The sequence below is a fragment of the Tamandua tetradactyla genome, chromosome 6, assembly GCF_023851605.1.
Source record: "Tamandua tetradactyla isolate mTamTet1 chromosome 6, mTamTet1.pri, whole genome shotgun sequence".
Classification (NCBI taxonomy): domain Eukaryota; kingdom Metazoa; phylum Chordata; class Mammalia; order Pilosa; family Myrmecophagidae; genus Tamandua; species Tamandua tetradactyla.
In genome coordinates this window covers 148,253,193-148,279,866 of record NC_135332.1, presented here as the reverse complement: position 1 = coordinate 148,279,866, position 26,674 = coordinate 148,253,193, and the positions used below count along the sequence as shown (strand labels likewise).

At 33.4% G+C, this 26,674-nt stretch overlaps 1 protein-coding gene across 15 annotated transcripts in view; it reads right to left on the bottom strand.

Moving 5' to 3' along the window:
• Window positions 1-26,674, bottom strand: part of RIMS2 (regulating synaptic membrane exocytosis 2) — a 757,916-nt gene that overhangs the window by 637,894 nt on the left and 93,348 nt on the right. For 10 of the 15 annotated variants that reach the window (XR_013178386.1, XM_077167426.1, XM_077167432.1 and 7 more), the window contains 2 exons: window positions 22,493-22,525; window positions 22,011-22,097 (listed from right to left, as the gene is read on the bottom strand). The exons of 4 other annotated variants lie outside the window; for them this stretch is intronic. Coding sequence is in view for 8 of the 11 variants with exons in the window: in XM_077167426.1 (XP_077023541.1) it covers window positions 22,011-22,097; window positions 22,493-22,525 (120 nt within the window). In the remaining 3 variants the exon portion in view is untranslated. The remainder of the gene's footprint in view (window positions 1-22,010; window positions 22,098-22,492; window positions 22,526-26,674) is intronic. One more of the 15 variants, XM_077167434.1, reaches the window with a different exon arrangement.

Here is a 26,674-nt window from a genome sequence, read left to right as displayed (position 1 = left end):
AAGGAAATTAGGAAATATCTTGAGATAAATGAAACATACCAAACACTTGTGAGACAGCAAAGGTAGTACTAACAGGGAAATGTATTACATTAATGTAATACATGCTTTTTTTTTAATGCTTACATTAAAAAAGAAGATCTCAAATTAAAGACCTAACCTCAAAACTGGAGGATCTAGAAAAAGAAAACCAAACTAAACTCGAAGTGAACAGAAGGAAAGAAATATTAAAGACAGGGCAGAGATAAATGAAATAGAAAATTTTAAAAAACTGTACAGAGAATCACCAAAATCAAAAGTTAGTTCTTTGAAAAGATCAATAAAAAGCTCACAAATAACAAAAATCGGAAAAGCAAAGGGGAACTTACTATGAACCCCAAAGAAACAAACAAAAATAAACTATAAGAGGATATTCAACAATAGTATGTCAACAAATTAGATAAGCTAGTGAAATGAACAAATTCTTAGAAACAAACCACCTACACTAACTCAAGAAGAAACAAAAGGTCTCAACATATCAATAACTAGTAAAGAAATTGAATCAGTAATCAAATGCCTCCAAACAAAGAAAGCCCAGGACCAAATGCCTCCACCAGTTAATTTCACTGAATATTCCTCAAAGAATTAACACTAATCCTGTTCAAATGCTCTCAAACAATTGAAGAGGAAGGACCATTCCCAAATTCATTCTATGAGGCCAATATCACCTCCAAAACCAAACAAAAATACCAGAAGAAAAGAAAACTAGAGACCAATATGCCTTAAGAAATAGATGCAAATATACAATAAAAATACTAGCAAATTGAATCCAACAGTGCATCAAAAGAATTTTACACCATGATAGAGTAGGATTTATCCCAGCTATGCAAAGATGTTTCAACATAAGAAAATAAATAAATATAATACATCACATTAATAGAACCAAGGGAAAAAACAGATGATCAACTCAATTGATGCAGAAAAGCTATCTGACAAAATCCAGTACCTGTTCTTGATAAAAACACTTAGAAAATTAGGAATAGAAGGAAACTTTCTTGACATGATAAAGGGAATTTATGGAAAAAAAGAGCTAATATCATTCTCAATGGTGAAAGACTGAAAAATTCCCCACTAAAAACAGGAACAAGACGATGATGCCCAGTATCACCAGTGTTATTCAACATTGTACTGGAAGTTTTAACTAGAGAAATTAGGCTAGAGAAAGAAATAAAAGGTATCCAAATTGGAAAGGAAGAAGTGAAACTTTCCCTATTTGCAGATAGTATGATCCTGTATAGAGAAAATCCAGAAAATCCACAACAAAGCTCATCAAGCTTTCAGCAAAGTGGAAGGCTACAAGAGCAACACCCAAAATCAGTAGTGTTTCTATACATAAGCAATGAACATTCAGAAGAAGAAATCAAGAAAAAATTCTATTTACAATAGCAAATAAAGAATCAAATATCTAGAAACAAATCTAACCAAGAATGTAAAGGATTTATACACAGAAAACTACAAAACTTTGCAAAAACAAATCAAAGAAGTCCTACATACATGGAAGTGCATTCCATGTTCATGAAGCAGAAGACTAAATATTGTTAAGATGTCAATTCCACCCAAAGCAATTTACAGATTTAATGTAATCCCAATAAAAATTCCAACAGCTGTCTTTGCAGAAATGGAAAAATCATCAAATTTATATATAAGATGTGCTGATTTGAAGACATTATGTGCCCCAGAAAAGACCATGTTCTTTTAATCCATTCCTGTGGGTGTGGACCTGTTGTAGGTGGAACATTTTGGTTAGGTTGTTTCAATTGATATGTGACCCACCTAATTCAAGGTGGGTCTTAATCCTGTTACTAGAGTCCTCTATGAAGAGAATAAATGACAGAAAAAGCTGAGAGAGCTCAAAGACATACACCAAGACAGAGAGCTCCAGAGGGAGAAAAGTCCCAGAGATGCTAAGAGAGGACTCATGCATGCTCAGAGGGAAAGCCACGGAACCCAGAAGCAAAGGATGAGCAGATGCTTGCCATGTGCCTTCCCATGTGTCAGAGGTGTCCCAGCAGCTGGCAGTCTTTCTTCAGGGTCCAGGTTCATCTGTTGATGCCTTAATTGGGACATTTTCATGACCTAAGAACTATAAATTATAAGTTAATAAATCCCCATCATTAAAAGTCAACCCATTTCTAGTATAGAATATAGAAACAGATATAGGAGGTTAAGGAGCTAATAGCTAAGACCACCTTGAAAAAGAACAAAATTCGAGGATTCATACTTCCTGATCTTAAAACTTATTACAAAGCCACAGTAATCAAAACAGCATGGTGCCAACACAAGACATAAAGACTAATACAATCAAATTGAGAGTTCATAAATCAACCCTCACATTTATTGCCAACTGATTTTTGACAAAGATGCCAATCATTTTTCAATTAGGAAAGAAAATTCTCTTAAATGAGCCTTGGAAAACTGGATACCCATGTGGAAAACAATTAAAGTGGATCTCTATCTCACACCATATATGAAAATCAATACAAATAAATAGAATACCTAAATATAAGAACCAGAACTATAAAATTCCTAGAAGAAAACATAGCAAAAAGTCTTCAGGACCTTTTGTTAGGCAATGGTTTCTTAGACTTTACACTCAGAGTACAAGCAGCAAAAGAAAAAATAGATAAAAGGGACCTCATCAAAAATAAAGACTTTTGCACCTCAAATGACTTTATCATGAAAGTAAAAAAGACATCTACACAATGGGAGAAAATACGCAGATACCACATATCTAGTAAAGGATTAATATCCAGTATATATAGAAATCCTTCAATTCAACAACAAAAAAGACAAGCAACCCAATTAAAAAAATAGGTAAAAGACCTGAAAAGATATTTCTCCAAAGAAGATATACAAATAGCCAAAAATAACATGAAAAGATGCTCAACATCATTAGCTGTTAGATTAATTCAAATCAAAGCCACATGGGATACCATATCATACCCGCTATAATGGATGTTATTTTTAAAAAATTAGAAGTGTTGGAGAGGATGTGGAGAAATAGGGATGCTCATTCAATGTTGGCAGAAATGCAAAATGGGGCAGCCATGGTAGAAGACAGTTTGGCAGTTCCTCAGAAAGGTAAGTTTAGAATTACCATATGTGCCTGCTTGAAACCATTATGTACCCCAGAAAAGCCATGTTACAATCCTATCCAGTCTTGTGAAGCCAGACCTGCTTCGGGCGCACCCTGCTTTGGGTGGAAGAATTTGATTGGATTGTTTCCATGGAGATGTGACACACCCAATTGTGGGTATGACCTTCTGACTAAATAGAGATGTGATTTCATCCATTAAAGGTGGGTTTTGCTTAGTTTACTAGAGTCTTTTAAAAGCGGAAACATTTTGGAGAAACCTCAGATACAGATGCTTAGAGAAGTTAGTTCAGAGCCAACCGAGACACTTGGAGGTGCTTGGAGTGTCGAGAGAGAGAGAGTAGATGCCTAGACAAGGATATCTGGAGCCCAGCAGAAGTTACCATGTGCCTTCCCATGAGAAGCTAAGCAAGGTAGAACCCAGAGCTGTATCCCAGAGAAGCTAAGTGAAGGCCCACAGATGCGTAGAGAAGAAACTACTGGCATCAGAAATTGGAAGCAACAGAACCAGTAACAAGGATCAGCAGATACCAGCCACATGCCTTCTCAAATGACAGACATTGGCCTTTCTTTGGAGTTAAGTATCTTTCTCTGGATGCCTTAGAATGGACATTTCTATGGCCTTAGAACTGTAAATTTGCAATTTAACAGATTCCCTTTTATAAAAGCCATACCATTTCTGATATATTACACTCCAGCAACTTTAACAAACCAAAATACCATATGACCCAGCAATCACACTTCTAGATATATACACTAAAGAACTGAAAGCAGGAACTTGAACAGATATTTGCACACTGATGTCCATAGCAGCATTACTCACAATTGCCAAAAGATGAAAGTAATCCAAGTGTCTATCAATAAATGAAGGAATAAATAAAATGTGGTATATAATGCAATGGATTCAACCATTAAAACAGAATGAACTTCTGATATAAGTGACAACATGCATGAACCTTAAATACATATGTTGAGTGAAATAATCCAGACAGAAAAAGGTTAAATACTGAATGATCTCACTGATATGAAATAATTAGAATAAGCAAATTCACAGAGTCAGAAACTAGATATAGGTTACCGGAGGCCACGTTGGGGGGTAGGGAATGGGGAATAATGCTTGAATTCTAGAATTTATGGTTGAGTTGATGGTAGCACAACACTGTGAATATAATTAACAGCACTAAATTATATATTTGAATAGGACTTAAAGGGAAAATTTAAGGTTATATATATGTTACTAAAGTAAAAATTTTACAAACAGAGACATAGGACTGTGTTTCACAAACAGTGAACCCTATTGTAAAAAATGACTAGCATTAATAGCACAATTATAAATATGTTCCTTCATAAATTGTAACAAATGTACCACACCAATGCAAGGTGTTAATAATAGGTTGGTATATGGGAACTCTGTATTTAATGTATGCTTTTTCTGTAAACCTACAACTTCTATAATTTAAAAAATCATAGTACACAAAAAGCTATAGCTATCACCATACTTTATGGTGAAATACTGAATACTTCCTCTAAAATCAAGAACAAGGCAAGTTTACCTCTCTCACTATCCTAATCAACATCAAATGGGACATTCTAGCCAGTGTACTAAGGCAAAAAAAAAACACATACAAATTGAAAAGGAATATATAAAACTGTCTCTATATATAAATGATATAATTATTTGAAATCTCAAAGAAACTACAAAAAAGTTCGTATAACTAATACTGAGTTTAGCAATTTCACAGGATATAAGATCAATATACAAAAGTCAATTGTATATTTACATATTAGCAATGAATGAGTAGAAATAAAAATTTTAAAAATAGTCATAATAGCAAGCAGGGCAGGATACTCAAGTATAAATCCAAAGAAATGCATGCAGAAATTCTATGGTGAAAACTATAAAACACCAATAAAAGAATCAAAGAAGACCTAAATAATAGAAGAAATATACTGTGTTCATCAATGGGAAAACTCAGTATTCTTAGGATGTCAATTGATCTATTGTTTTAACCATCCCAATCAAAATCTTAGAATGATTTTTGGGTAAATTGACAAGCGGAGTCTAAACTTTATATGGAAAAAAAAAGTTCAAGAATCGGTAAAGTATGTTGAAGAAATAAAAGCTAAAGGACTCAAACTACCAGAATTCAAGACTTATTATAAAAGCTATAGTAATCTAGTCAATATGGTTTTAGCAAAAGATAAAGACAAATTTCAATGAAACAGCATAGATAGCCCACATATAATCTAACACTAATAAGGTCTTTAATTTCTACAAAGTTCCAAGGTAATTTCATAGAGAAAGAATAGTCTTTTAAGCAGTCGGAAACCCATGTATAAAAAGCAATTGGTAATTCATGTGTAAAAAAAAAAAAATGAACATCAATTCAAACCTCACACCTTTTTATGCAAAAATTAACTAAAAATGGATCACAGACATAAAATAATAGCTAAAATTACAAAACTTCTAGAAAAAAATCTTCATGACCTTGGGTCAGACAAAGACTTCTTACATGTTAGGCAAAAATTGGACATAAAAACCATGAAGCAAAAACCAGCCATCAACAATATATAAATGAACGTGCTTGGCTATGTTTCATTAAAACTATGTAGGGACTCTGAAATGTTATTTTCACATCCTTTTTAGTCTCAGAATATTATCCATTAAAATCGTTTTCAAACACTTAACAAATGAAAGAAATATTCTTAACTTACCAGTTATACTAAAACAGGCAGTGGCCCAGATTTGGTTTGTGGGCCATAGTTTGCCCACTCATATACAATATGATCTCATTTATGTAACATTCTGGAAAGGGAAAAATTATAGGGACTAATATCAGATCAATGGCTGAAGAGAAGGGAGTCAATTACTACAAATGGGCACAAGGAACTGTTTTTGGAATGGCAGAAATTGTCTTGATTGTGGTATCAGATAAATGACTATATATGTTTGTCAAAATTTACCCAAGCATATACATCAAAAGAGTGAAATTTACTATAAATGAATTATACCTCAAAACTTGACTTTTAAAAACAGTTTCAAAGTGCTAATCTGAAGTCAATAGGTAAATCATAGCATTCTAGGAGCCCTTCTAACTACTTAATCACAAAAGCACACTTCCTTTTGTGTAAGCACATTCTAATATCATTGAATTCTGAATAGCTATAGTTTAACTTCTGCTGTAACTTCAACTGTTTTTCCCTAATAATGTTCCACCGGGTTTAAGTGAAGCTCTGCTACACAAAACAGGCACCACTACTGGTGGTTCAAACCCATAAAACAAGTACTAGAACAAACACAATTTTCAGTGGACCACTGAATGATCTCTGCCTCAGAGCTTTTCCTACCATTCAGAAAAATCATCTTCCTGTGTGAGATATATTACACATTTCCCTACCTGTGATACCACTGAATAAATGATGAATGCAATTGGGAAAAAGACCAAAAAGGCAGGTAGAGGTAAACTGGAAACATGAAAGCTTTGATTTAGTTCTAGAGGCACTGGAGTACTAAACAATTTACAAAGGCACACTAGAATAGAAGACAGAATCCCAGTTAAATGAACGGCACTATAATATTAATATAGGGATGGTGCCTCAAAGGATAAGGATAAGGAAGCCCCATTTCACACTTGGGGAGACCAGAGTCAGATCAGTAGCAAAGTTAATAATTATGTAATCCAAAATGCTAGATTTAAACTATTTTACACCCTCTTTCATAAGAATTGTAGTGATTCCAGAGACTGTGGCAATGTTAAAGATGCATGATGGGATTAACTGGTCACGGCTGTGAAAAGAAAAGAGATGCGGAAGCTTAAATTCAAACAGGATTGGCATAGAGTCGCCCCTCAGAGGTATTGTGGGTTCAGTCCCAGACCACCTAATAAAACAAATCTAGCAATAAAGCAGTTTGCATGAATTTTCTGGTTTCACAATGCACATAAAAGTTATGTTTATAATTACCAGTCTATTAAGTGTGTAATACCATTATATCTTTAAAAAATATACATGCCTTAATTTTTAAATACTTTATTGTTAAAAAACCCTAACCATCATCTGAGCCTTCAGTGAATCGTAATCTTTTGCTGAAGGAAGATCTTGTCTCAATGTTGATGGCTGCTGACTGATCAAGGTGGTGATTACTGAAGGTTGGGGTGGCTGTAGCAATTATTTAAAATAAGACAATGAAGTTTGCTACATTGATTGATTCTTTCACAAAAGATTTCTCCATAGCATGTGATGCTATTTGGTAGCCCTTTAAACTCTTGGTAGCTGTTTGGTAGAAGTTCTTTCAAAATTGGAGTAACTGCTCTCAACCATGCCACTGCTTTATCAACTCAGTTAATGAAATATTCTAAATCCTTTGCTGTCATTTCAACAATGTTCATAGCACATTCACCAGGAATAGATTGCATCTCACTGTCTTTGCTCATCCATAAGAAGCACCTCCACATCTATTAACATTTTATCATGAGATTGCAGCAATTCAGTCAGTTATTCAAGCTCTACTTCTAATTCTAATTCTCTTGCTATTTCTACTACATCAACAATTACTTCCTTCACTGAAATCTTGAACTCTTTAAAACAGTCATCCACAATAGTTGGAATCAACTTCTTATAAACTCCTGTTAATATTAATATTTTGACCTCCTCCCATGAATAACGAATGTTCTTAATGACATCTAGAATGGGGAAAACTTTCCAGAAGGTTCTCAATTCACTTTGCCCAAATCATCAGAAGAATCACCATCTATGGCAGCTATAGCCTTACAAAATATATTTCTTAAATAATAAGACTTGAAAGTCTAAATGACTTCTTGATCCATGGGCTGCAGAATGGATGTTATGATAGGCATGAAACAGCATTCATCTTATTGAACATTTCCAGCAGAGCTCTTGGGTTACAGATGCATTGTCAATGAGCAGGAATATTTTCAAAGGAATTTTTTTTCTGAGCAGTAGGTCTCAACAGTGGGCTTAAAATACTAAGGAAACCAGGTTATATATAGATGTGCTGTTAACCAGGCTTTGTTGTTCCATTTCTATAGGGCAGGCAGAGCAGATTTTGCATACTTCTTAAAGGCCCTAGGATTTTCAGAATAATATATGAGCATTGGCTTTAACTTAAAGTCATCAGCTTCATTAGCTCCTAAGAAGAGTCAGCCTGTTCTCTGAAGCTTTGAAGTCAGGCATTGACTTCTCCCCTCTAAGGGTTAAAGTCCTTGATGGCCCCTTTTTCCAATATAAGGTTACTTTGTCTTCATTGAAAATATGTTGTTTAATGTAGCTACCTGTATCAATTATCTTAGCTAGATCTTCTAGATAACTTACTGCAGCTTCTACATCAAAACTCGCTGTTTCACCTTTCACTTCTATGTTTGGAGATGGCTTCTTTCCTTAAAAATCATGAACCAACAACCTCTGCAGGTGGTGAACTTTTCTTCTGCAACTTCCTTACGTCTCTTAGCCTTCACAGAATTTTAAAGAGTTAGAGCCTTGCCTGGACTAGGCTTTGGCTGAAGGGAACCCTGTTGCTGGTTTGATTTTCTATCCAGACCACTAAATATCAGCAGTAAGCCTGTTCCGCTTTCTTATTTTCATGTATTCACTGGAGCAACACTTTAAATTTCCTTCAAGAACTCTTCCTTTGCATTCACAACTTGGCTAACTGTTCAGCCAAGAGGCTTAGCTATCAACCTATCTCGGCTTTCAACATGCCTTCCTCACTAAGCTTAATCATTTCCAGCTTTTGATTTAAAGTGAGAGACATGTGACTTTTCCTTTCACTTGAATATACAGAGGCCATTGTAGGGTTATTAATTGACCTAATTTCAATATTGCTGCATCTCAGGAAATAGGGTAGGTCCGAGGATAAGGAGAAAGATAAGGAAACGGCCAGTCAGTGGAGCAGTCAGAATACAATCATCTATCTTAAATTGCCATCTTATTGGGCACAATTCGTGGAACCTCAAAACAATTACAGTTCTGTAGCAACATCAAAGATCACTGATTACAGACAACCCTAATAGATATAATAATAATGAAAATGTCTGAAATATCGTGAGGATTACTAAAATGTGACACAGAGACACGAAGTGAGCATATTAGAAAAATAGTGCCGATAGACTTGCTTGATGCAGGATTGCCACAAAACCATCAATTTGTAAAATATACAATATCTGTGAAGCACAATTAAGTGAAGCACAATAAAACAAGCTATGTCTGTATATGCAAGAGTGTAATGCACATACTCAAGTCTACTAAATATTTACAAACTGCTCTCCAAAGTGGCTATCCCAGTTAGCACACCTGCCATCAGAGTATGAAAGCTCGAGTTTCTTCTAATCTTTGCCAGTGTGCGGCGCTATTCAACTTTTTAAATATTTACTCCTTTGATAGATATGAACTGATATCCCATTTTTTAAGTGTGTGGTTTTCTGGCTTCTAATGAAATTCATCCAAAAGGACTACCCTCCTATGGAGTGTCTATTCATGTCCTTTATCCAATATTCACTTGGATTTCCTATTTTTTTCTTGCTTATGTGCAGGAAGCAGTATCCTATATGGCCAATACATTAATCCTGCATAATTAACCATACAGGTATCTTCTTCAAGTCTATCGACTGAGTGTTAATTTTGCATGCGGTGTCCTTTGTGAAACAAAAATCTTCAATTTTGTTTTTTCCCTTTAAGATTAGTGGTTTGGGTGACTGGCTTAAAAAAAAATTGTTTATCCCCAAGTTAGTTACAAAAATATTCTACATTTTCTTCTAACACCTTTATAATTTTACCTCTCACATTTAGGCTTTCAATAGATCTGAAGTTTACTTCTGTATGTAATGTGATACAGGGATTTAATTTTATTCTTCTCTATCTGGATTTTCCAATTCCCCAACACCATTTATTATGATTTGTGATGTTCTTTTATCATATATCTCAATGAATCTATACACAGACTTTGTACCTTTCACAAATATTTTCTCAAAATGGGATAGACCTGACTGTAAAACAAAAAAATTATAAAACTTCTAGAAGATAACATAGAAGAAAATCTAGGCACTTTGACATCTTAGATACAACTTCAAAAGTACAAGCTATGGAAGAAAAACATGGTAAGCTGGAATTCATTAAAATTAAAACTTTTGCTTTGTGAAAGATTGTTAAGAGAATGAAAAGCAAGCCACACAGACTGGGAGAAAAGAGTTACACAACACATACCTAATAAAAGACTTGTATCCAAAATATCCAAATTCTTAAAATTCAACAATAGGAAAACAAACCACCCAATTTTAAAAAGGGACAGAAGAGCAAAAGAGAAACTTCACTGAAGAAGATACACAAACAGCAAGTAAGTAGGTGAGAAAATGCTCAACACTATGTCATTAGGGAACTTCAGATTCTCATTTAATAGGAGTGCAATAGTATTTCATTGCATCTGATCTTAAACTCTGCTCTAATGAAAGGTGATATAATTCAACCTGCTGTGACCTGAATCCTAGAGATGCAGTCTTCTGGGAGAGATATGAAACAGCAACTGCCACTGAGTCTTGACAGAAAAGACCATAAGACATGTTAACAATTACAGGTTAATTACAATTAACAAGTTAATCCATCCTTTCTTCTACTTTATTCATTCATTCAACAAATACTTATGTTCCTACTGTTTCCTAGGCAGAGTCTGGGTAATGGAAATACAATGGTAAGCAAAACAGACAAGAGCCCATGTATGGATTGTCGTGTTCTCTAAAAAGACTTACTCAGGTACTAACCCCTCGTCCTATGAATGTGAACTCATTTGTAAATAGGATCTTCGAAGATATTATTAGTTAAGATGAGGCCAACCTGGATTAGAGTGGCCCTAATTCAACTATGACTAGAGTCCTTATAAGGAGAAGAAATTTGAACAGAGAGACAGATGACTGAAAGAGAGACAAGGAGAGAGATTGAGTTATGAAATTACTGGCAAGGCACTGCCAGAACCCCCACAGAATTCAGAGGAAGCATGGTCCTGCTGACACGTTAGTTTTTGACATCTAGAATCCAGAACTATGAGACAGTAAATTGCTGTTGCTTTAAGCTGTCCAGTTTGTGGTACTTTGTCATGGCAGCCCTGGCAAACAAATACAGCACTACATGGAGCTTAAAGTCTAGTCAGGTAAATAGAAAATAATTAAGAAAACAAATCAATAAGCAATATGATTTCAGTCAGTGACAAGAACAATGAAAAAATAAATAAGACACAGTAAAGTAATTGTGACTGGCAGATTTAACTTAGGGATAACTTCTGTAATATACTACCAGCACACCAATCTGTCTAAAAGTTAGGATCCTAATGGCAATCAAGGCACTGGTTTTAAAGGAAGATAATGCCATAAACTGGTAAGGTAGATTGGTATAATACATGTTAGAGCAGTGGCTCTCTATGAGGGTTATGGAGTCATGAGGCCATAAAGTTTGGGACAGACAAGGAAGGTACATTTTCCAAAGTACATATGTGCCACATTTAGAGGGAGGAAGGGAGGGCAAGAATCTGGAAATTGAGAGAGTATGTAGTGTTTAAAATTTTCATAGTTTCCTCCACCGTCCGTTCCCCCACTGTTGCCATATTCTAATATGTTAACCAAAACAGAAGAGGAAAATATGATGGCAATGAAGGAAAAAATTAGGAAAAGTTCCTACATAAATTTTTTCTATAAGTGATTTTTCTCTGATTATAAAAGTATTATGTGCTTATTACAAAAATTCAAACATAATCAATATATAAAGTATGAAAAATAAAAGGAATCCTTTCTAGACAATCACTATTAAATCCTCTAACACACACACATACATAAATTCTATATATAAAACATACACACACATACACATAAACACACACACACACACACACACCAAAAAGATTCATACTATGCCTAAGAATTTTCAACTTATTTTCTATTTCAAAATTACACCTTAGACATTTCCATATCAATAATCTAGATCTATCTAATTCTTTTTGAAGGTTTATAGGCTTTCATTTTATATTTTCAACAAATCCCTTATTAAAGGACACATGATTTCTAATGCTTCATTCTACAAGTAAATATATCTTTGTGCATTTGTGCAATAAATTCTGTAGGATAAATTCCTAGAAACAGAATTTCTGGGTTAGAGGGTGTAAGTAGAGTTGATATTTGATAGTAAACATAAGACCACGTCGATCGGTCAGGTATCTTTCTTAATGGTCAATGACCACCCCATATTAGTTGTTAAATATTTTGAATATGACCCCTGGAATTGTAAATTTGACAATATCTTCTAAAATTTAAAATTTGCAAAGAGGTTTAACAATTTGTATCCCCAAAAGGATATGAGAGTACCTTCTTCTCATACATCACCCCTTCTCCCCAGATAGTCCCAGATTTTTATACATACTATATGCTGCATTTCATCTTTAGAAGCTGCCCAAACAACAGGGGTCCTTAAAGGCTAGAAGCAGACAGAGTAGTATTAATGACAGGAGTCAAGAAACATCCGGACAAACAAATCAGAAATGGAGTCAGAATCTCCAAAAAGGACAGTCTGGAGGTAAAGAAAGATGCAAAGTATTGTGTTCAGAAGAGTGGTTAGAAAGAATAAGGTCTAAACAGAAGGCTTAAGCAACAACGAAAACTGAAACTAAAACTAAAACCAAATAAATTGGACAGAACAGATCCAGAGGTAGTAGATTTGAATGATTCCCACAAGCAATGGGGTGTGAAAACAAGGAGCCTTTTGCAGGAAGCTGGTGGATTATTTCTTTGGAGGTGGAAGGAACTGTAAAGGGTACCAGGCAAGTTCAAGTGCCCACAAACTTGCTAATTCATTAGATCCCAAATTAGAAATTACTTCCTTCATGTTAAGGCTTTGCCTTCTCTTAAACTGCAAACTCCTCTATGTGTTACTTAGTTATTATTAATATTATAAGCTTCTCATAAGTATTTATAAGGTCTTTCACCTCTTTGTATCTTGATTAAACAATGTCTAAAAGATAATGTACTATAGACAGGAGCATGTACAAATACTCTTTAAATTAAACTGGGCCAAAGAATAATACATTAATCATTACTAGTTACATTTCAAAATAGAATTTGTTCAGCATACTTGCTAAAGAGAGATTAGAGAAAACAAGAAACACTGTGAATTTATTGAGACTAGCAAATGGGTAAAAGCACAAACAGAATGTAGTATTTATGACAAGCTTCACCAGTTTCTAAATTAACCTAAAATAGAACCAGACTCCAGCTTAAGACATACAGCAAGAAATATCCTTTCTCTTAACCTAAATAAGCATCAAGACACTTCCAACAGAACAAGTAATAACAAGTAACACTATTATCACAATTAGCACTTTCTCCTGAATTCAAATACACTGTAGTCAGTATCATGTAGGTGTTAGTGTATTAAACAGGATTCCAAATGTAAACAAATGGTACATAGGGTCCCAACAGGAAACAGAAGGCACACCATATTTAGGATAATTAAAGAATGGTTTATTTATAAAACTACGGCTATGAATAGCTGTAGAGAAGCCACAAGGTTTGGTGCAGTAACCTCGGAACAGTAACAGAAGAGCTGCACCAACACTAAACTCAAGGAGAGGGAGCAGTTATAGAATTCAGATTATGCAGAATCATGTAGAATGGACACTTTGAGGTGCACAGTGACCTAAAACTACCTAAAGACAGCACTTGAGGGGGATGCCTTGCTTTTTTCAAGATCTGCCTCTATTTTCCTTCATGGCATCTAGACCAATAACTGAAGTCAAATTTCAGCAGGACAGAAGCAGATAATCACTATTCCTATTACAGAAGGAAAGAAACTATTTGTCAAAAGAGCTGCAGGCCCAAGATGATATGAAGTGGGAGAAACCAAGAAAATATGCCTAGGAATGGATCTTGCATATTATAGACTGGGTAGAACTAGGGAGGAAGGGAGGGAGGAGTAGGAGGAATATGAGGCTTATTAGGGGGGAAAAAGTGATTTTGAGGGCAATCTCCCATAATTCAGGACACCTGGAGGCAATCTTAATGTACTGCTGAGATGACTCTTTGAAACTTGAAAAAACGATGGCCTGCAATTAATGATAGTAGTAATGCTGGTACTGCCTTAAACAGGGTATTGAGAAAGGAGTCAAAACAGAGAGGTGAGCAGGTTAGAACAGATTTGTAATCAAGATTGTGATATGAAAAGATGTAGCTGATTATATTCTTGAGAGGGGACAGTCCCTTTATTAAAGCAATAAAAAATTAAAAATTAAAAATGCCCTAGTGAGAGCACACCAGCTTATTGAGAAGTTTAGTGGTGGCTATCCTCTATAGGACAGGACTTATGATGGAAATACTACTCTGGAACTGGGTTACCTAGTGTTAATGGGAATTATTCTATAATAGCAAAGACAAGGGAAGGCACATAACCATCAGACACAAAGTACATGTACTCACTATAACAGATATGGCCAGAATGACAAAAAGAGGGCTCTGACTCTTAAGGGTATGTAACAATGGTTAATACACCATGATGTTATAAGAATAAGATAAACAGCAATCAGTGAGGATACTTCTTGAACATAAGAACAATATAAAAATAAAAAATAGGTGACCATACTAAAAGCCACTGTAGTGTACACTGTAAAAGAATGATGGAAGCAATTATGGACTTACATCAAATTGCAACAATTAAGTGAACTCAGTTCACAAATCCTCCTGTTTTTGTTTGTTTTTTTGCTTGCTTGTTTCTTTGCATGGGCAGGAACCAGGAACTGAACCTGGGTCTCTGCCATGGCAGGCAAGAATTCTGCCACTGAGCCACTATCACACCGCCATAATCCTCCTGTTCTAAGATATTTTTCAGACCTTGTTAAGCTTCAATATGCAGAAAGAAAAAAGCATTGATAAATACTTGGTAAATTTTACTATAAAATTAGATAAACTGAACCAGTCTTTCTCATTTAATATAAAGTAGGAGTTGAAATAATCTCTTCCCTTCATGGAGTAGAAGCATATTTCCTATGGTCTCTCTGCTATTTTTCATGTAAACAATATAACCTAGATATTTTCCCAAATTAAAAGCAAGAGCTCTGTGATATTTTAGTGTGTGGCCCTTTGCAAAACTACCAGCTTCTAATTCATTGTGCAATTGCACAATAATTCATTGTGCACATAATTATGTTCAAGCAAAGAATAAAAAACACAAAGCAAGGGGAGGGTTCTCCTCCTCTGCCAACTAACAATTTGAAAGAATGGAATGGAAGCCTGAGGTAGAGGAAGGAAAGAGCTGGTCAGATTCTTCTCCAGTATAATAGCACATTATAAATCTGATGGTTGGTTTCCACAATCTCATTATTTCAGGATATTGACAAATATTGGCAAAGATAAGTAAATATGTCAACACAAAAGTCACTGTATATAGCTAAAGTGAAATTTACAGAATAGAGGTAGAACAAGCCATTACCTATCTTCTCAGGTAGAGACGTATTTGACTTGTATCCTTAGGAGCATTTAAGTCAAATATTAAGTCCATTTGTTACCGAGTAAAAGGGAATCCAGATCCCTTTTCCTCGGTAACAACTGGAAACACTGGGGAGGATCTACAGGGTTAGAAGTAGTATAGGAAAAGAGTGGCAGGAACTGACTTAAAATAGTGGTGAAATCATTCATTCAGCAACTGAGAATTTATGTTCATACCATTGTGTTTTGCATTGTGGAGGATATAAAAATATTTAAGACCCAGACCCTGCCCTGAAGTTCAGTTTCATAGTTTAAAAGAGTAGTAACAGTATAGAATAGAAAAGGCTGGGAAGAAAGAAACAAGAAAAAGCAAGAGTTAAAACAATTGAATGTAAAACCAATACATCTATACCACTCAAAAATCTCTAAGCACATCACTAAGCTAGAAGAACCTCAGTAGAAATAGTATGCTAGTAAAAACACCAATAAAGGAAATATACATATAAAATATTTTCCATAATTGAGTATATCTATTAAAGCAGACTGAATTCATTCATTCTTTTTTATATTTAAAAATACAATCATATTTTCCAAATGTCAAACAAAAATTTAGATTACAGTCAAAAGGTGAAAGTATTTCTGTTCTTAACTAGATTTTACAAAGAGTTTCCATTTTAAACTATACCTTTTAGATCAACCACATTATCTATATATTATGATTATACTAACTATCCAATTAAAATCCTACATTACTATATTTGGAGGGAAAGAAATATTGTTTGCTGATCACCTACTATGTGTTGATCATTTGGCTAGATCTGTAGATGCTACTGCATTTACACCTTACAGCCTCATGGTATGAATATTAGTAGTTCCATTATACAGATAAAGCAATAGAATTACAAGTTAAAATAACTTTTCTAATAAATGGAAAAGTCAATTTAATTTTATTAAATTTCTTAAACTGAAAAGAATGTATTTGAATACCACATCTTTATGACATGAAAATAAAAATTCTAATAGTTACATATTAAAACCTTGAACTCAGAAAACCGTGCCCTTTTGTCCACGTTCTTTCCTCTACACAACACTGCACCTAAACAAATAGCACAGTATACATATTATAAATTGACTTCTGTTTAAATTTCATTCATTTATTCCATACATATTTATTGAGCATTAATTGCATATAGATCATTGAAAGGAACTATGAAGGACAGAAAGAATTTTGTCTCAGCTTTCAAGGACTTCATATGTAGGTAAGGAATTAAGAAAAATATAGTAAACAGTGAAGAAGAATATAAGGATAAAATAGCAGTACAAAATTGTGAACTGTATGAGCAATACCATCATAGTACACTTTAATGGTACATGCCAAATTAAGATTAAATAAAAAGTACTACAAGTTCTAAGGTAGATTTCTATCTTTTACTCTTCAGGAATATAAAAATGTGACTAATAATATGATGAACAGTATCAATTCAGAGTACTACGAGACAATAATCACCAGGCCTACTGCAACATCATCTTAACTGAACACTGCCTCCCAATTTTTCCTGATTGTATCTTAGTTAGCAGTCAGTTCTGCATTCCCCACAAAATTTAGAACTGTCCCTTTTTTAGCAAGGTCACTGGAATTTTCAGTTGAATGAATGAGTAGTCATTCTACCAAAAATGAAGAACATCAATATTAAAGAATAGTGAGTTGCTTTTAATAAGAATGACATACAACAAGATATTCAAAATATACAGATGTGAAAAAAAGACAAAGATATATGTGTATGCACATATATGCATATATATATGTACACACATATCTCTATAATCAAATTTTACATAAAAATATGAAATAAGATGTACTTGTAAGTGAATATATTCTTAATAACTATTTACACATCATTATTATTGAGAAATAAATGAGATATGGCTTTTAAAATAGGGCTGGCTTTTGCTTCAAACTCTATGTAATCTAAAATTAAATAATTGATAACAAGCTTGTGTTTATGGATTACTCCTCTATTTTTTATGATGAAAAACGAAATTTCTGACAGGCCCATTTAAGTCTGAACAAATGGAATACTATCTACTAATATAATTAGAATAGGTCTACTGTCCCACAATTAGGCAATTTTTAATCAATTCAATCATTTATTCATTTATATAACAATCATTGTGTCTTTCCTGCCATGTGACATACAATGGAACAGGCACTGAGAATACAAAAAAGATCATCCCTTTCATCTCATAGGCTACTTGTAAGTATAACACCTTCTTTCTCCCTCAATCCTTAGACCAAATCAACCTCCCCAATCCTATCAATTCACCCTAGTAAATACTGCCTACCCACCCTGTTTCTCCAACTCCACTGTCCTAGATCAGGCAATCTCTCTCTCTAGCCTAGGGCAGACACTACAGTAGCCTCTTTACTGACCTCTCCTTTGTCAAATTTCAGTTCTATCTGATTCACCTTCCACCTTTCCTACAGAGTGAATTTATTTCCATGCAAATCTTACCTTGTCACTTATTTAGACATTTAAAATCTTCAATGTCTCTCCTCCACCTTCATATTAAAATCTCATATCTCAGTATATAAGCCCTTTCATGAATAAAACTACCTATCCTTATTGATCCAGTAATAGTGAAATATCCCGGAATAAACAATGCTCTTACATTCCTCTATGCTCCTGTAACTACTGTCTTTTTCTCTAAAACCACACCTCACTCCTGTTTGTCACACAAACTCCTATTTGTCCCTCTAGGCTTTCATTGCACCTTATAATACTAACCATCATTACAGCAATTATAGCAGTATAGTTTGTATTGCTTAACAGCATGCCTTTTTCTCACTAAATTGTAAACTATTTCAGAGCAGAGACCACAGTCCTTTTATCTCTGGATTCCTAGGACACAGAACAATGTAAGAATTGTTCAGAGCTCAACCACAGGTCTTCATATCTGATCATTCTGTGTACTTCCTATTAGTTATCTTAACTATTCTTCTAGCATGTACCAGGATGACAATTCCCAAATTTTTATCTCCAGCCATTCCAAATTTCTCCTTCAATAACGGCCATTTCCCAGGCATCTTAAATTTAAAAAATTCAAAATTAAAGTTTTAGTTTCCACTCCCCACCAGGGGTAATCCCCTCCTCTTCCTGATCTTAGTTAATGACCTAACCCAATTAGTTCTTCAAGCCAGAACCTAGAAATCATCTTTGGTTCTTTTCTCTTCCTTACTGCCTCCCTCCAAATCCACTAGCAAAGCATATCATTTATTCCTCCAAATATATCTCCAATCTACTTCTCTTTATCTCCTCTGTAATCACCATGATCTATGGCAGAATCCCTCACAAAATTCTCCACTACTATTTCTATCCCACCTATTCTACTCACAGAGCAGCAGGATTGATCATCATAAGTAAATTATATCATTCCACTCCCATGTTTAAAAATTTTCAATATTTTAGCCTTATACTGAGACTCAGATCCAAACACCTATCATCTATAAAACACTGCCCTGTCTTGGTCCTACCTCTGGAACTTCACCTCACACTACAATTCCTCTGGTCCACTATATTACAGCTGTGCTGGTCTTCCTATGTCTCAAACACTTTGTTGCCTTAAGACTTTCACATATGATGTTCCCTATGCCTAAATACTTTTCCCCTTAGTATTTTTTCCAATTAAAAGACCTCACAATCAAAAAGTATATTAAGTGGTGATTTGATTCTAATTATTCAAATTTTAGATTTTTCTAATATTTCAATATTATATTTATTATGTATCATGTCACAACATGAGTAAAGCTATTATCATATCAAAATTCAAAACAAAATAACCCAGTTGATTAGTTTAATGATTTTTTATTAAATAGTCATCTTGCTTGCCTTTGATATTATGCTAGATTTGGGGATACAAAGTTAAAATAGCAGTTATATTACAAAGTATTTGTCATTTTAGCTTACTTATCCAGATATTTGTTTTACACTATACAAATAAGCTTTAATGTATTGTCCCATACAGACAACTTTCCCTTATTTTGATACTAAAGCAAAAAGTAGTGAGAGAAAGAAAAGAAAGTAAAATCCGAATCATTTAATTTGTACAATAAGCAGTTTTGGCAAAGGCTGAATGAATTGATGATTAAAACAATTGCCTAAACAGATTTTCTATTTCCCACCTCATGGAAAGTCAAAGATGGACATATTGTTCCACTTAGAGTTAAAATTTCATGTGATTTATCCAAATCAATGTTAGCAAATATTCTTGTTATGCCACAACTATGAAATAAACAAAACCCAAACATACAAGAAGCCTATATTATTATTATTATGATTATTATTATACCTTTGAATAAACACAAAATAGGAGGGGGATAAACTTACTAAAATGAAATTATTTTTTCAAGAAACATGCTGAAGTTGTAATATTGGTTATCTAATAGAATATTTAACTTAGTCTAATAAAATGGCTATACAGAAAATGAAAAATGCATGTATTACTTTTTATATATTTATTACTTAAAATAAATACCTGGAATTCAGTTGTCAGAAATAATTTTATGGATGAGTGGAAAGAAAGTAGGCAATAGGAAGTTTTCCCTTCAAATGATAGTCAATGAGAAGCAAATGAGATGACCCAGTAATAAGAAGAAAACTTAGAATGCTAAACAAAGAGAAGATAAATTAAAGGATGGGGTTCACAGGTAAACTTGGTCTGTGGTTCAGAAAGATAAAAGGACAACTTCTGAAAAATGATATACCAGAAATCTTCAGCATCATATACCAACCTTATGTCAATCAAATGTCACTTTATTATAACTACTATAAGATCACTTTCTAAAGTTTCTCACAAAATGTCATTTTATTTAATGACTGCTGTAATACAATACTTGAGATAATGCGATCTTGATTATTTTTCTAAAACTCTGACACAAAATTCATAGCTGAAGCTACTTAAAATTGAGGCATTGCTACATTTAGTTATGTTTTGCTATTGATTTCACTTCTTTAATCTATTTTAGGTTTTGGTGCTTTAAGAAAAATCAGCAAAATAATGATATTGTGTACCATTTTAACACAGAGCTTGCTGATTAGACAAGAGATTGATACATTTAATTTTATTCTTTATGGTGCAGTAGTTTAATATCTAAAAAGGATAAAACATGTAATCAGTAGTGAAATATTTCTTGTGTTCCTACTATGTATCGTGCTAATTCCAGGGATAAAGTAGAAATAAGACAAACCCAGGTCCTGACATCAAAAGCTTGAATACAGAAACAGACCCAATTTTACAAGTACATATCAAATAATAGGAAAAGTATATGACAACATAGTTTTACTTCAGTTGAAAGTGTAAAATGACAAAATATAAAATAAAATGCATACAAGGTAACATAAAATGGATGAGGGAATTACCCTTGTGTATAGTAACAAAATAAAAAGATATTTATCTTTTACTTTGCATTAAAGGTAAAATGTGAATGTTTTTATGAGTATTTCATCTTAGAGTTCCTAATAGACACTCTCATTCTCTCCTAGAATTCATGTCACTTCTCAATATGTCCTTTGCTATAACTAAATGATCTTCTTCACAGACATAACTACTACTTAAATAAAGCACAGAGACTAAGTGGTGGGAGCATTTCTCAGTATGGTGGCAGTTATCATAGGGAGACTGGATTTCAAATATATTCAGTCTTTCTCCCATTCTCGATGACTCCCACCTCAGTAACAAATAAAACTTCTTTCACAAAATTAATAAGATACAAATGTAAACAACTTGCTTTTTAAAATTTTAATCTGTTAGCAACTAAAATAAATGGAATCAACACTTTTTGTAAATGTCTAAGGTTAGTTTATGAATAATTTGCACCATTTCTCAAATTATATATCATGACTTAGTGAAATGTTCAATGAAAACAAGATTCATTGGTCAAATATGCTTAGTAACAGTTTATGTTCTAATGCCATTAGAGCATATTTAAGCCCTCAAAAGTATTACAACAAAGAAAAGTGCTTACCCTTTTTTTTTAACTCAACCTTTCCAAAACTATTTGACAAAGATTGAATTTGGCAGATTACTGCCTCTTAATTAGAATTTAATGTTCAAAGAAACATACTCTGGAACACGTTGAATTTTTGGACAAAATATACTTTACTGGGTAAATATGGTTTATATTAATTATACTGCAATTTAGAGCATTAAATCTTCTTTCTTATTTCCCCATAAATTACCCTTGCTGCCTTTTTAGATTCCCATGGGATAATTAAAGGTAAAAGTACCAAACCTATAACCTATCAATATTCTTTTCTGAAGGGCAGGCTATTCCAAGGGCAGTATTTTAATACATACTATTCAGTATGCTATACTGTCAGAGAAAATATTCAGTCTATATAGATCAGCTTACTTACGTCTGGGGCTCCTTTTCATTTTGTTGTTTTTGCTGGGGCTGAAGAACGTTATTTACCAGTTCAGTGATCCCACTAAAGGGAAACCACCTGTTTAAATAAGCAAATAATGTGACTGAAAACCAATGAATAACAATGTAGGTCAAATGTTTTCTTATCCATAAAAATAAAAATACACAGGCACAAAAGCTACAGCCAATGGAAATATGAGCTCCAGTTATCATCCAGGCAATCAGAATATAGGGAAATTAGGTTTGAACACTTAACCAGTCCACAAGCAGGCAGCAAAAACTACATCCACTCACTTCATGGATGAAGTAAGAAGCTGCAGGCAGCTCTCTTACAAGCCAGAGAGTCAGAAAGCAGAAGACACACTAGCTGCAGCCTATCCAGTATTAGTGTAAGCTAATACCATCAAAGGTGCAGAAAGCAGAATGTGGCAAAGGTACAGAAGTCAAGCCTACTGCACTCTTAAATTTACTTACTGTGTCGGTTGTGGTTTGTGTTCTTCTTTGACCCTAAAAAGATAAGTTTGCACGACTGAGTGCACTGCACTAAGAAGAAATTTCTATCTACAGATTTGTGGTCATATAAAATGGACATGAAATATGAAGTTTATTATATAAAAAAGCTTGGTGGTTCACCATATACTGGAATTACTTACTTCAATTAATTTGACATTTGTTCTTAACAAAGAGTATTGATATTAAAACTCTATTGCTGCTCTAAACTCATGATTAAGTCCTCAAGTTTTATGCATATTTTTACGGATATTGAAGTCTTAAAAATAATTAAAGTACCATAAGAAACATAGTCACATTTATTTCACTGAAAATAAATAGGTTCCCTTTTTATTTTTTATTTCTTCCTTAGTATAAATTAAAATACGGTATTTTAGGGCGGGCCGCGGTGGCTCAGCGGGCAAAGTGCTTGCCTGCCATGCCGGAGGACCTCGGTTCGATTCCCGGCCCCAGCCCATGTAAAAAACAAACAAACAAACAAAATACAATAAAACAAGAAAATGTTTAAAAAAAAAAAAAAATACGGTATTTTAAATAAAACAGAGTGTTTTATATTATAAACATTATAAATGTATTATAAAAGCCTTAAAAATGAATTTTTTTCTTAAAGGAGTAGAGGAAATTTGAGGGGTTATATATCCAACCAATTCAAAAATAATTATTTAGAATACCCATAATATTAAATTTAAATAATCATAAACTAAACTATTCATATAACTATACAAGACTGAAAATCTATTTATATAACTATACAAGACTGAAAATCGATTTAAACTATAATCAAACCAGTGTTTTGGTTGCAGGTCTACAGAGTTCAAGGAAGCCTTGTCCAAAACTGTATACAGAAAAATCCTGCTCTCTAATTATGTGATGAAGTGAAATTCATTTTTAAATTATCAGTTATGATCAGAAACTCTTTTAAACAGTCAATTCACGGTGGATAAGATGTTAACAATTAGGTACCCAATTCATGTGTTATCTTAAGTGATTCACCCTCTAGGCTAGCATTACTAATTTCTCTTTATATTCCTTTATTAAAATTAATTCCTTCTGCAGACCAATACTGTTTTACTTAAACAATATTCAGGAAATTAATAGGTGATGAGCCGGTCTTGAGCACTGGATGCCCAAATGAAGCAGGACTGATTATTTCAAGGATAGAGAAAGATCATATACAAGTATAGTGAAGGCCTCTGAAATTTGACACCCCACAAGCAGTGGTCCTGAGACTTAAACCCATGACTCAATGAACAATTGATTAACTTTTATTTTCTCAAAAGAAGCCTAAAAATTGGTAACCAAAATTTGCCATCAAAACGTAGGACTTTCATTAGGAAGTTATATGAACACTGTAAATTAAATCTCCTTTATATTAAATTGATTTTTTCCAGTGCATTTTTAAAAATAATATAGGACAAAAAATGAAAAGACATACTATTATACATTGTATGCATTATATATTTCTATATTGACCATAACAGAATATCCTGTGTCTTCTGCATAAATTTTAAAAAGTATAGTAGCTTTATCCTGGAGCCACATCATTTAATAATTAAATATAGTACTAAGGTGGACTGATTTCAGAATAAAAACTATAGTAACACTGGATTCTACCTTAGATATAACTTCATTTCTTTGAGAATAAAACATATTTTGTACAAAACATATCACAAGTAGACAAAAAAATGACAAAGAAAGAGTGTCCTAAATATATATTAAAAAGTATGAACACAAATATTTAAATAAATACATAAATGAAGAGGTAAATATTTGTTAAAGAAGTTCTGCATGATAATCTGCAAGGAATCATGTTGCTTTTACTCAGTGATAAAAATTATCATCATAAATGTATTGATATTTATGCTACAAATCAGTTTCAAATTTCAAAATCTTTACTTGAAAACTTAAAAATTTTAATTACTGGAAAAAAAGAATCATTTCTGAGCTTTCTAAAATATATTTTAATTACTGGAAAAAAGAATCATTTCTGAGCTTTCTAAAATATATGTACAAATAATATACAAACATTTGTATCATATTCCCAAAGAAAATACATACTATATATAGTGAGACATAAATATTTATTCCTGGCTTTAAATATAATCCAGAGTATAAAACTTCTATTATTCCTTATTCCTATATTTTAGAAAAAATCAAATCTTAAAGGATTTGACCCTAGGTAAAATACATATTGAGATTCTAAATTAAAAGTTGGTAGTATGAAAACATAATTACACCATATATTTCTTTGATAATACTCTCTACTAATACTGACAATGAACTTCTATGTTCCTGCCTTTCAAAAGGATCTTGAAATTTTGTAGGTCAATATCATAACCATAATTCTAGATGCTTATCTACTAGAAAATTCCAGAAACTCAACAGAAAAACTAATGAAACTAGTAATAGAGTACAGTAAGCTTACTAATTTAAATATGCAAACTTAAAAGCAGGTAGCTGTCATATATGCCACATAAAAAAAAATTAGAAAATTTAATAGAAAAAGAACCCACAGAAAAACAACAAGTTTACTGCACTAAGAAAAAGAAGTATGTTACATATGAAAATAAACTATAGTAATTAATAAAATACATAATAGTATTTGGTACATGTTGAATGCTTACTTTGTGCCAGGTACTATTTAATATACTTCCTGATTTGATTATATACAAGACCCCAAAGATATAGATCTTTTTATTATCTTTCTGTTACATGTGCTAAAACTAAAGTTTACAGATGTTAAATACGCATTTAACATCCTCAAACAAACAAGAGCCAGAACTGAAATCTAAGTAAACTGACTTCAGATCTTGTACTCTTAAAAATTATGGTCTACTGCGGTCCCAGATCAGCATAAAAGAGAGGACATAGCATTGAAATGGTTCCTTATGGAAAGGTTCAACATTTGATATATTTCAGTTACTCCAAGTTAATCTGTATTTTAATGCAATTCTTGTAAAAATTAGGAATGAAAAGAAACTGAGGGCATGGAAAGGAAACATAACAAGTTGATTGTGACTTTTACTTAAAAGAGAATATCCAAAATAATTCTGAACAGGAAGAATAGCAAAGACATTCTTACTCTGAGATCTATTAAAGCATACTATAAAGCTGCAACAATTAAAACAGTGTGACAATACACCCTTCTAGACGTACATCCAAGAAAACTCTCTAAATATTACTATCAAAAGACACATACAAGAATGTTCATAGAGAACCTCCACTACCGCCTATGATGAAGTTAACCGGGACCAGACTTGCCTCCTGACCACAAACAACAAGAACACGGTACAAAATCTATGAAACAATTGTTTTCACACATTGGACAGCAGACAACACAAGACTGTGAGTATTGAGAAAGGTACCAACATGAGTCCTATAATCCCCCTGATTTTCTTCATGGAAGCAATTACCAGGCAAAAATGCAAAGGGAAGGGGATCCTAAGCAGAGCACATTTTATTAACTAAGTTTAGAAGAAAGAGAATATAGTTAAAAGAGAGACCTATGCAGAAGAAAAGCTCCAGAACTGTGCAAAGGGATCCCATTGAGTATGTTCCTAAATATTAAACCATACATACATACTGTGACACAGCACAGGGGAAGGGTAAGCTAAACTATTCTCAGAACTCACACATAGCTGAGAGAGGTCCAAATTCCAACTAGATTGCATAGAGCATTGTCATTGAGCAGTGGGGATGCTCAGTAGAGACCCAAGAAAGGCACGCTGAAGCAACAGAGCTAAAGTAACCCAGGAGTAAAGCCTATACTAAGCCTGCCCTAATAGAACATAAAAAAGGCTTTGAAATTCAATAAAAATTCAATGCTACTTAATGGAAAACAATCAAAAGCAGCACTCAACAACATAAAATTCAGTGTCCAGCATAAAACAGAAAAACATATGCACGTAATGAAGAAAAAAACATGCAACCTGTGCCCAAGAGGAAATATAAATATAATATAAAAAGAAATATTCAATATAAAAAGAGACAGAAATAATGGAAATAGTGGACAAAAACTTTTTAAAAGCAATTATAAACATGATCAAGGATGCAAAAGAAAACATAAATATACAGATGATGTAAGAAAAAAACAAATGAAACTTCTAGAAATAAAAACACAAATTATGACATGGGAAAATTCACTGC